This window comes from Salmo trutta, chromosome 39 (assembly GCF_901001165.1).
Source record: "Salmo trutta chromosome 39, fSalTru1.1, whole genome shotgun sequence".
Classification (NCBI taxonomy): Eukaryota; Metazoa; Chordata; class Actinopteri; order Salmoniformes; family Salmonidae; genus Salmo; species Salmo trutta.
In genome coordinates this window covers 22,535,029-22,547,819 of record NC_042995.1, presented here as the reverse complement: position 1 = coordinate 22,547,819, position 12,791 = coordinate 22,535,029, and the positions used below count along the sequence as shown (strand labels likewise).

Sequence of the window (12,791 nt, the reverse complement as noted above, 5' to 3'; positions counted from 1 at the left end):
CAAACTTCCGGGGAATTTACTAACAATTGACTAAATTACTCACGATAAACGTTCACAAAAAGCATAACAATTATTTTAAGAATTATAGATACATTACTCCTCTATGCACTCGATATGTCCGATTTTAAAATAGCTTTTCGGATGAAGCACATTTTGCAATATTCTGAGTAGATAGCCCGGCATCACAGGACTAGCTATTTAGACACCCACCAAGTTTAGCACTCACCAAAATCACATTTACTATAACAAAAATGGTCTTACCTTTCCTGTTCTTCGTCAGAATGCACTCCCAGGACTTCTACTTCAATAACAAATGTAGGTTTGGTCCCAAATAATCCGTAGTTATGTTCCATCAGCGTCGTTTTGTTCGTGCGTTCTAGACACTAGCCCAATGGTAAATAACGGTCGCACGCATAACGTGACAAAAGATTTCTAAATATTTCATTACCGTACTTCGAAGCATGTCAACCGCTGTTTAAAATCAATTTTTATGCCATTATTCTCGTAAAAAAAGCAATAATATTCCGACCGGGAATCTGCAATTAGGTAAACAGCCGAAGGAAAATACTGCACGGGGTCGAATCGGGCACTCGCCTAATTCCATTGTCCTCTGATGGGCCACTTGGAAAAGGCGATAATGTGTTTTCAGCCTGAGGTTGCCTCGTCATCGTTCAGGTTTTTCCCGGGCTCTGAGAGCCTATTGGAGCCGTAGGAATTGTCACGTTACAGCTAAGATCCTGACTCTTCAATAAACAGAAGCAAGAACAACAACACCTTGTCAGACAGGCCACTTCCTGCATGAAATCTTCTCAGGTTTTTGCCTGCCATAGGAGTTCTGTTATACTCACAGACACCATTCAAACAGTTTTAGAAACTTTAGGGTGTTTTCTAGCCAAAGCCAATAATTATATGCATATTCTAGTTACTGGGCAGGAGTCGTAACCAGATTAAATCAGGTACGTTTTTTATCCGGATGTGAAAATACTGCCCCCTAGCCCAAAGAAGTTAACCCACCGTTCCTAGGCCGTCATTGAAAATAAGAATGTGTTCTTAGCTGACTTGCCTAGTTAAAGGTCCCCCAAAAATTATCGGCCAAATCGGCATCCAAAAATACCGATTTCCGATTTATGAAAACTTGAAATCGTCCTTAATTAATCGTCCATTCCGATTAATCGGTCGACCTCTAGTAAGTACCTAGTGATGCACCGATATGACATTTGATTTTTGTCCAATTCCGATATTTTCCTTGTAAAAAAAATAAATTAAAAAATAAATTAAAAAACGATACCGACATTTACAATTTAGCAGCCTTTTAAGCATTCTAGTACAGTTAAATATTTAACACACACGGACGCAGTGGTCGATGGCATTACAGTCCCTGGTTCGAATCCAGGCTTTATCACATCCGGCTGTGATTGGGAGTCCCATAGTGCGGCGCACAATTGACCCAGCGTTGTTCGGGCCGTCATTGTAAATAAGAACTTGTTCTTAACTGACTTGCCTAGTTACACACACACACCACTGACCAAAAAGTTATTTTGTATGTATACTTCCGACTTCAGCTGTAGATATTTTGTACCTGTTTCCTCCAACATCTTACACGGTCCTTTGCTGTTGTTCTGGGATTGATTTACACTTTTCGCACCAAAGTACGTTCATCTCTAGGAGCTAGAGCGCGTCTCCTTCCTGAGCGGTATGACGGCTGCGTGGTCCCATGGCATTTATACTTGCGTACTATTGTTTGTACAGATGAACGTGGTACCTTCAGGCGTTTTGGAAATTGCTCCCAAGGATGAACCAGACTTGTGGAGGTCTAAATAAAAGCTTAAAATAAAGTGGTAATCCGAACTGACCTATGACAGTGAATTTTTATTAGGATTAAATGTCAGGAATTGCGAAACTGAGTTCAAATGTAGTCGTGGCCAAAAGTTTTGAATGACATAAATATTAATTTTCACAACGTTTGCTGCTTCAGTGTCTTTAGATATTTTTGTCAGATGTTACTATGGAATACTGAAGTATAATTACAAGCATTTCATAAGTGTTAAAGGCTTTTATTGACAATTACATGAAGTTGATGCAAAGAGTCAATATTTGCAGTGTTGACCCTTCTTTTTGAAGACCTCTGCAATCCGCCCTGGCATGCTGTCAATTAACTTCTGGGCCACATCCTGACTGATGGCAGCCCATTCTTGCATAACCAATGCTTGGAGTTTGTCAGAATTTGTGGGTTTTTGTTTGTCCACCCGCCTCTCGAGGATTGACCACAAGTTCTCAATGGGATTAAGGTCTGGGGAGTATCCTGGCCATGGACACAAAATATCGATGTTTTGTTCCCCGAGCAACTTGCCATAAGGCAAAAGTGATAACTATCATGCTGGAAAAGGCATTGTTCGTCACCAAACTGTTCCTGGATGGTTGGGAGAAGTTGCTCACCGGAGGATGTGTTGGTACCATTCTTTATTCATGGCTGTGTTCTTAGGCAAAATTGTGAGTGAGCCCACTCCCTTGGCTGAGAAGCAACCCCACACATGAATGGTCTCAGGATGCTTTACTGTTGGCATGACACAGGACTGATGGTATCGCTCACCTTGTCTTCTCCGGACAAGCTTTTTTCCGGATGCCCCAAATAATCAAAGGGGATTCATCAGAGAAAATGATTTTACCCCAGGCCTCAGCAGTCCAATCTCTGTACCTTTTGCAGAATATCAGTCTGTCCCTGATGTTTATCCTGGAGAGAAGTGGTTTCTTTGTTGCCCTTCTCGACACCAGGCCATCCTCCAAGTCTTCGCATCACTGTGCGTGCAGATGCACTCACACCTGCTTACTGCCATTCCTGAGCAAGCTCTGTACTGGTGGTGGCCCGATCCCGCAGCTGAATCAACTTTAGGAGACGGTCCTGGTGCTTGCTGGACTTTCTTGGGCGCCCTGAAGCCTTCACAACAATTGAACCGCTCCCCTTGAAGTTCTTGATGATCCGATAAATGGTTGATTTAGGTGCAATCTTACTGGCAGCAATAGCCTTGCCTGTGAAGCCCTTTTTGTGCAAAGCAATGATGGCGGCACGTGTTTCCTTGCAGGTAACCATGATTGACCGAGGAAGAATAATGATTCCAAGCACCACCCTCTTTTTGAAGCTTCCAGTCTGTTATTCGAACTCAATCAGCATGACAGAGTGATCTCCAGCCTTGTCCTCATCAACACTCACACCTGTGTTAACGAGAGAATCACTTACATGATGTCAGCTGGTCATTTGATGGCAGGGCTGAAATGCAGTGGACATGTTTTTTTGGGGATTCAGTTCATTTGCATGGCAAAGAGGGACTTTGCAATTAATTTCAATTAATCTGATCACTTTTCATAACATTCTGGAGTATATGCAAATTGCCACCATACAAACTGAGGCAGCAGACCTTGTGAAAATGTATATTTGTGTGATTCTCAACTTTTGGCCACGACTGTATTTGACTAAGGTGTATGTAAACCTCCGACTTCAACTCTAGCTAAACTATATAGCTAGGTGTCATCTAAAATAATCCTAATTTATAAAACAGTTCTTATTTCATTTATGGTGGTTGGACTATGTGAAGCTAGCCACAATTAGGATTAGCCACAATAGTGGGCAGCAGGTAGCCTAGTGGTTTGAGCGTTGGACTTGTAACCGAAAGGTTACAAGGTCGAATCCCCAAACTGACGAGGTAAAAATCTGTCGTTCTGCCCCTGAACAAGGCAGTTAACCCACTGTTCCTAGGCCGTCATTGAAAATAAGAATTTGTTCTTAACTGACTTGCCTAGTTCAATAAAGGTAAAATAAAATAGTGGACTTTGCGGTTTGCCTCCAAAATAAAAGTATTGCATGTTTCTACTATTTGTATTCATTTGCATTGTTGTCAATTAAATTTATTTTGAAGGCAAACCGCAAATCCCACTTGTGCCTAATCCTTAATGTTGCTAGCTTCACAGCACATAACACGGTGCGGTCGAGCTTCACTAGCCAGATGAAGCTAGCTGGCTGCTTATAACGTTAGCTTTGGGCAACAGGGTTAAGTTGCTGACTAGTTATTTATTTTCTTAAACTGAAGTTCAATTTCAATAGGCGAACAACAAGTGGCAACCTAGCTAATACTTACTCACAAGGATTCCTAAATCGTTGCAAAGAATAATGAAAATGACTGCAGGTTTTACTGGTCATTGTTTTCAGGCTGGTTGTATTGGTGCTAGCTAGGTACCAAGCTAGCTACCCCAGAAGTTGTGGTCAAACTTTATTACCAACGCGGTATTGTAAACGCATTGATCGTGGCCGGTGTTTGCATACTTTTTCGTACAGTTTTGACAGTGCTACTGTATCATTTTTGACACGTAAAGACCCAAACGGCATTCCATAGTATGTATGTCGTGAAGCTAATAGCAGTGACGCTATTCCTGTGTAACTTCGGTTGGGCAACATCTAAAAAATAGAGCACTTGGTAGTGTGTACTGGTGTTCGACCAGTTGGCGAAAGCCAACATCACCCACGAAAGAGAACGGTTGATTGTCAAGGGAAATGAATTCCATTATCTTGGCTTTAATGGATTTCGCCTTTGAAATTTTGTTACTCTTTCAAATGACTGCTTGACTTGTTGACCGCTCAATCCACACAGCTGACATTGTGGGCTAGTTTAGGAATGCTGTGTTGTACGTATAACGCAACATTTTACGTGGTGTCATTAAGTCATGCACCTACGTTTATATAGGTATACACGTCAGCTTTGACATCGGTTTTGCACAACGGGGCGTTAAACTAGACATCGGCCGATACCGATGTTGGCATTTTTAGCTAATATCGTCCGATTCCGATATATCGTGCATCCCTAGTAATACCTAACGATGCACACACATCCCCAAAATGTTAAGGAATTAAGAAATATCAAGATGAGCAAAGTCAGCCTGGATTATAAATGTATATGATGGTGTGCATAGATATTATGGACAGTATAGAAAAGGATACAGCCGTAGTTATATAGGGTAAGCCTTGACAAATGTTTGTGGTCCAAAAGATTGGTTGAAAAAAAATGTTTTTACTTGTATTTTTCCATATAGACGCACCCTATGTTTTAATGAAATGAACTATATGTATTGAGCTTGCCTGATGCTGTAAGCACGCAGTTTGATGAAATAGGACAAAAAAGATTAGAGGGAGCTAGAGATCAAGATAACCTTATCCGACCATCCTCCTGCTGGCTTTCTCAGATTCTGACGTTACTCTCCTAAAGTTGCTGGTAATAGGCTACACAAGGAGTCTACAACCTTTCGCATGTGGAATGCCAATTTATCTTAGCATTTCTACCGATCTACATGCCAGTTATGATTTTCATATGCATATTTTTGTGCAACATTTTCATTTATAATACCGTCTTCGTATCTCACAATCATTGGCATGTGGTTAATCAAAAATGAAAATGATACAAACCTACCATTGACAACTAAGTAAAAAAAAAAAAAAGCCCACATAAAGCCAACAAATAACAATTTGGCCTGCAGATAAAAACATTTCCTGATTTGAAAATAAATATCATATAAACCAAAGTGGCTACGCATGGCCTGTCTGCAACGAACTGGAAACGTATCAACTTAGGTCCGGCCCGAAGCTTGCAGTATTATATAAAATGTGTGTGTGTGTGTGTGTGTGTGTGTGTATAAACTCAGAAAAAAATAAACGTCCTCAATATCAACTGCGTTTATTTTCAGCAAACTTAACATGTGTAAATATTTGTATGAACATAAGATTCAACAACTGAGACATAAACTGAACAAGTTCCACAGACATGTGACTAACAAATTTAATAATGTGTCCTGAACAAAGGGGGGGTCAAAATCAAAAGTAAGCCAGTATCTGGTGTGGCCACCAGTTGCATTAAGTACTGCAGTGCATCTCCTCATGGACTGCACCAGATTTGCCAGTTCTTGCTGTGAGATGTTACTCCACTCTTCCACCAAGGAACCTGCATATTCCCAGACATTTCTGGGGGGAATGGCCCTAGCCCTCACCCTCCGATCCAACAGGTCCCAGACGTGCTCAATGGGATTGAGATCCGGGCTCTTCGCTGGCCATGGCAGAACACTGACATTCCTGTCTTGCTGGAAATCACACACAGAACGAGCAGTATGGCTGGTGGGATTGTCATGCTGGAGGGTCATGTCAGGATGAGCCTGCAGGAAGGTACCACATGAGGGAGGAGGATGTCTTCCCTGTAACGCACAGCGTTGAGATTGCCTGCAATGATGACAAGCAGCATCCGATGATGCTGTGACACACCGCCCCAGATCATGATGGACCCTCCACGTCCAACTCGATCCCACTCCTGAGTACAGGCCTCGGTGTAACGCTCATTCCTTCAACGATAAACACGAATCCGACCATCACCCCTGGTGAGACAAAACTGTGACTCGTCAGTGAAGAGCACTTTTTGCCAGTCCTGTCTGGTCCAGCGATGGTAGGTTTGTGCCCATAGGCAACATTGTTGCCAATGATGTCTGGTGAGGACCTGCCTTACAACAGGCCTACAAGCCCTCAGTCCAGCCTCTCTCAGCCTATTGCGGACAGTCTGAGCACTGATGGAGGGATTGTGCCTTCCTGGTGTAACTCAGGCAGTTGTTGTTGCCATCCTGTGCCTGTCCCGCAGGTGTGATGTTCGGATGTACCAATCCTGTGCAGGTGTTGTTACACGTGGTATGCCACTACGAGGATGATCAGCTGTCCGTCCTGTCTCCCTGTAGCGCTGTCTTAGGCGTCTCACAGTACGGACATTGCAATTTATTGCCCTGGCCACATCTGCAGTCCTCGTGCCTCTTTGCAGCATGCCTAAGGGAAGCAGGGACCCTGGCAATCTTTTCTTTTAGTGTTTTCTTTCAGAGTCAGTAGAAAGACCTCTAGTGTCCTAAGTTTTCATAACTGTGACCTTAATTGCCTAGAGTCTGTAAGCTGTTAGTGTCTTAACGACAGTTCCACAGGTGCATGTTGATTTTAATTGTTTATGGTTCATTGAACAAGCATGGGAAACAGCATTTAAACCCTTTACAATGATCTGTGAAGTTACTTGGATTTTTACGAATTTCTTTAAAAGACAGGGTCCGAAAAAAGAGACGTTTCTTTATTTGCTGTGTGTGTGTGTGTGTGTGTGTGTGTGTGTAAAAACTGTTTCGCAGGGGTGTAAGTATAAATACAATAAATCTAAGATGTCAAATGTTATCCCGGTTTGATAGCTAAGGGGCTAGATGTCAAGATCAAGCTTCTTGGTTACAGCAGACATTCAATCCCCTCCTGGAGAGAGATCCCTGTTACCTAAATGGTTTTGTGGGTTGCATTTTAAAAAATATATATTTTTTAAAATGTATAGCGCCCCTTGTGTGCACATTTGGCAATACTGTATACACTGGTATGGTACAGAAACGGTATGACTGGAAATCTAGATACTGTACACATGGACGAATACATTCACACACACACTTCTTTTAACCTGTTTGTGGGTTTTATAACAATCTGGCCTTAAATGGCCGTGTACTGTTATAATCTCCACCCGGCACAGCCAGAAGAGGACTGGCCACCCGTCAGAGTCTGGTTTCTTCGTAGGTTCCAGCCTTCTAGGGAGTTTTCCCTAGCCACTGTGCTTCTACATCTGCATTGCTTGCTGTTTGAGGTTTTCTCCTGGGTTTCTGTATGGCACTTTGACCTCTACGGATGTAAAAAGGGCTTTATAAATGCATTTCATTGATAGAAGACACTAACACAAGTGATTTCACCAGTTTTTCCACTGTGTGTGCATGTGTGTGAGGGATTTACAGATTTGCTTGGCGCTAGGGCATGTGGCCTAACGGGTTGGCATTAAGGACATGAACTTCTTTAGGCGACACATCCGTCCCTCAGAACTACACTGCAATCTGATCTGTCTGAGTGTGTTTGTGTGTACACGTGCATGCCAGAATGTGTGCATGCACAGTGCACTGAGTGCTCGTGCAAATGAATGGGCGTGTGCGCATGCATATGAATGGGCGTGTGCGCGTGTCTGAATGGGCGTGGGCCTGTGTGTGTGTGTGTGTGTGTGTGTGTGTGTGTGTGGATAAGGATTACATTGTGCATTAGGTCGGAAAAGAATCAAGTCCATTCACAGTATGTCATCCTCTACTTCACAAACATTTGTTTTACTGCCAAACCACTAACAAGATTATAGAAAAACACAATGCAATCAGTCTCTTTCTCTCCTCTCGCTCTTCTCCCTCGTTCCCTAGTACAATGCTGTCTTTCAGTCTTTTGTTTGTCCCCACCTCCCTTCTTACAGGATTGTCATTACAAAACCTCCTTATGCAGTAGCAATGGACACACATGCGCGCACACAAACACACTCACATACTCGCAGAGATGGATGTACATCCATCTCTGGAGTTACATAATATAATTAGTACCCGTGAATAGGCATTGGATGGACAACAAAGGGGCGCGCGCACACGTGAGCCAAGCCAAGCATGCATACCCCTTGGCAGGCTGGCATACTACAGTACATGTTCTTTCTCAGTGCTGCCACCTGTAGGATATCGAGGATACGTGCGTGTGTATGCAGTCCAATGTGCGTGCGTGCCTGCGTGTGTAAAAGCTTTAGGTTGGGGAGGTTTCATAAGAGACTGCAATGGTGCTATGGGTTTTTCAATCACAATTCAGTAGGAAAGTCTACAGTAGGAATTTATTTTCTCTCACCATCAAAGATCGTCAAAGAAAGCCTCTCCTTTTGCCATTGATGGGTGTAGTGTGAATTTGCCCCTAGGATGCTGTTCTTGGGACAGTTTTGCATTTCCCACACAGATCTTAAAGGTTAGGATTGGGGGAGGGGAAGCTGATCCTAGATCTGTACTGAGGGGAACCTTACACCGGAGCCTCATTGATGTAACAAGTCAATGCCTGAAACGCCACCCAAACTCTAATCTGTGCATCTATCCCAAAGGCACACGATTGAGCCCTGGTCAAAAGTAGTTTGCGAATAAAGGGTCTATCTCAGCCCTTTTGTCTTTTCCCCGCTTACACCTCAAGCCATCTTCCCCCTATTTTTCCGTCTTTGTTCTCCTCTCATTCCTGCCTCTCCTGCTTTTTTTCTTTAATCATTACCCCGTTCTCTCCCTTACACATTTTCTGTTTTTCTCCAATCTTCCATCACTCTGTCCTCTCCATTCCTCTATTCCCTCCATCCATTCCTTCTCTACATCATTCTGTCGTTTTATGAAAATGTATTTTTAAACATTCTTTGTATTATATTGTTCTATGTATTGCTAATTCTTTGTGGAGCATGTTTTAGAAACTGCTGCCATCTTGAACAAGTCTCCCTGGCAAACAACAATGACAGCAAACTGTATAAATAAAAGCTAAATGAAAGGAACCTTTTTCGTAAAATGTATCAAATATTTTCTGCTGATCATTTGGATTTCTCACTTCTCGCACATGCCTACCTAATACTACAGAACGAGAGTAAATTAATAATTATCTTTTTGTCTCTCCATCCCACTTCTCCTCCCTCCCTCTCAAGGTGCCGACAGATGGTGGGATGGGCCTGCTGGCGGAGCCCCAGGTGGCCATGTTCTGTGGGAAGCTCAACATGCATGTGGATGTCCAGAGCGGCAAATGGGTGTCGGACCCCTCCGGCACCAAGAGCTGTATCGGCACCAAGGAGGGCATCCTGCAGTACTGTCAGGAGGTATGGAGATTGGGGTTAGATACGATACAATAACTTAATATACACTCCCGGTCAAAAGTTTTACAACACCTACTCATTCAAGTGTTTTCCTTTATTTTTTAAATCTTTATTCTGCATTGTAAAATAATAGTGAAGACATCAAAACAATGAAATAACACATGGAATCATGTAGTAACCAAAAATCGAAATATATTTGAGGTTCTTCACTCTTCTTCTTGGTAAAATAGCCCTTACACAGCCTAGAGGTGTGTTGGGTCATTTGTCCTGTTGATAAACAAATGATAGTCCCACTAAGCCCAAACCATGTGGGATGGCGTATTGCTGCAGGAACCAATAATCTCCAATTTGGACTCCAGACCAAAGGACAAATTTCCACCAGTCTAATGTCCATTGCTCATGTTCCTTGGCCCAAGCAAGTATCTTCTTATTGGTGTCCTTTAGTAGTGGTTTCTTTGCAGCAATTCGACCATCGACCTGATTCACTCAGTCTCATCTGAACTGTTGATGTGTCTGTTACTTGAACTCTGTGAAGCATTTATTTGGGCTGCAATCTGAGGTGCAGTTAATTGCCAATTTCTGAGGCTGGTAACTCTAATGAATTTATCCTCTGCAGCAGAGGTAACTCTGGGTCTTGCATTCCTGTGGCGGTCCTCATGAGAGACACTTTCATCATGGCACTTGATGGTTTTTGCAACTGCACTTGAAGAAATTTCTTGCCATTTTCCGTATTGAGTGACCTTCATGTCTTAAAGTACACACACACACACACACACACACACACACACACACACACACACACACACACACCTTGTCATAACACAACTGATTGGCTCAAACACATTAAGAAGGAAAGAAATTCCACAAATTAATTTTTAACAAGGCACACCTGTTAATTGAAATGCATTCCAGGTGACTATCTCATGAAGCTGGTTGCGAGAATGCCAAGAGTGTGCAAGGCAAAGAGTAGCGATTTATTGTTTTTTTTTGGTTACAACATGATTCCATTTATTTCATAGTTTTGATGTCTTCACTATTATTCTACAATGTAGAAAATAGTAAAAATAAAGAAAAACCCTTGAATGAGTAGGTGTTCTAAAACTTTTGACCGGTAGTGTATACTAATATATTCCATTTAGCAGACACTTAGCTTGCGAAACTACCTCTAACTTCCTTCATACTGGACACAGAGATATAATGTTATTCACGAGTTCATCTGACTCTGGAGAAGTAAAGTGGCCTCGTTGGCAAAATCCTGAAGTGTCCCTTTCGTCCCACCCTAATCAACAGCCAGTGGAATCGTGTCGCGCGAAATGCAAAACCTCATAAATGCTATAACTTCAATTTCTCAAACAAATGACTATTTTACACCGTTTTATAGATACACCTCTCCTGAATCGAACCACGTTGTCCGATTTCAAAAAGGCTTTACAGCAAAAGCAAAACATTAGATTATGTCAGCAGAGTACCCAGCCAGAAATAATCACACAGCCATTTTCAAAGCAACTAGATGCATCACAAATAACCAAAAAACAGCTAAATGCAGCACTAACCTTTGACAACCTTCATCAGATGACACTCCTAGGACATCATGTTACACAATACATGCATTTTGTGTTCGATAAAGTTCATATTTATATATAAAAACAGCATTTTACATCGGCGCGTGACGTTCAGAAAATCTTTTCCCTCATGCTTCCGGTGAATTAGCGCTACAATTTACAAAATTACTATTCGAAAACATTGTTAAAATGTAATATTGTCATTCAAAGACTTATATATTAACATGTCTTGAATGCCATCGCTTTGCCAGATTTAAAAATAACTTTACTGGGAAATCACACTTTGCAATAAACGACGTGGTATGCCCAGAAAAATAGTCTAGGCTATACATGTTTTGAGCCATCTTGGAACGATCAACCATCAAAAATACTATTGTAAATAATCCCTTACCTTTGATTATCTTTATCAGAAGGCACTTCTAGGAATACCAGGTCCGTAACAAATGTAGTTTTGTTCGAAAAAGTTAATAATTTATGTCCCAATAGTGTTAGCGCGCTCCGAAGGCTACTGAAAATGTACCGTGTGCGTCGGACTTGTCGTCAGGAATGAGCAAAAAATATATATTTAAGTTCGTTCAAACATGTCAAACGTTGTATAACATAAATCTTTTGGGCGTTTTTCAACTAGAGATAAGATTCCATGGGGACGGTTGCATTGTCTTTCAAAACGTTTCGAAAAGGGAGAGTAGCCATGGGCGCCGACGTTACAATGGTAATGGCCCATCCCCTGTGACCAATATCAACAGCCTCTCTTTGGGTCAGTTTCTACCATAGAAGACTCAAACCACTTTGTAAAGACTGGGGACATCTAGTGGAAGCCATAGGAAGTGCTAAATGATTCATAACCCCCTGTGTGTTTCAATGGCAAATGTTTGAAGTGATATCCACACATCAGATTTCAGTTTCCTGTCAGGATTTGTCTCAGGGTTTTGACTGCCATATGAGTTCTGTTATACACAGACACCATTCAAACAGTTTTAGAAACTTTAGGGTGTTTTCTATCCAAATCAAACAATTATATGCATATTCTAGTTACTGGGCAGGAGTAGTAACCAGATTAAATCGGGTATGTTTTTTATCCGGCCGTGCAAATACTGCCCCCTATCCCCAACAGGTTAAGAGTGTTGGGCCAGTAACCTAAAGGTCGCTGCTTCGAATCCCTGAGCCGACTCTGAAAAATCTGACGTACCCTTGAGCAAAGCACTTAACCTCTCTAGGGTAACAGCCAGTGGAATCCTGTGGCGCGTTATTCAAATACCTTAGAAATGCTATTACTTCAATTTCTCAAACATATGACTATTTTACACCATTTTAAAGACAAGACTCTTGTTAATCTAACCACACTGTCCGATTTCAAAAAGGCTTTACAACGAAAGCAAAACATTAGATTATGTCAGCAGAGTACCCAGCCAGAAATAATCAGACACCCATTTTTCAAGCTAGCATATAATGTCACAAAAACCAAAACCACAGCTAAATGCAGCACTAACCTTTGATCTTCATCAGATGGCACCCC

General features: G+C 41.9%; 1 protein-coding gene across 3 annotated transcripts in view; it reads left to right on the top strand.

Moving 5' to 3' along the window:
• appa (amyloid beta (A4) precursor protein a) overlaps positions 1 to 12,791 on the top strand; it is a 52,534-nt gene that overhangs the window by 21,455 nt on the left and 18,288 nt on the right. For all 3 annotated transcript variants that reach the window (XM_029740451.1, XM_029740450.1, XM_029740449.1), the window contains exon 2: positions 9,549 to 9,716. In XM_029740451.1, coding sequence (XP_029596311.1) covers positions 9,549 to 9,716 — 168 coding nt within the window. The remainder of the gene's footprint in view (positions 1 to 9,548; positions 9,717 to 12,791) is intronic.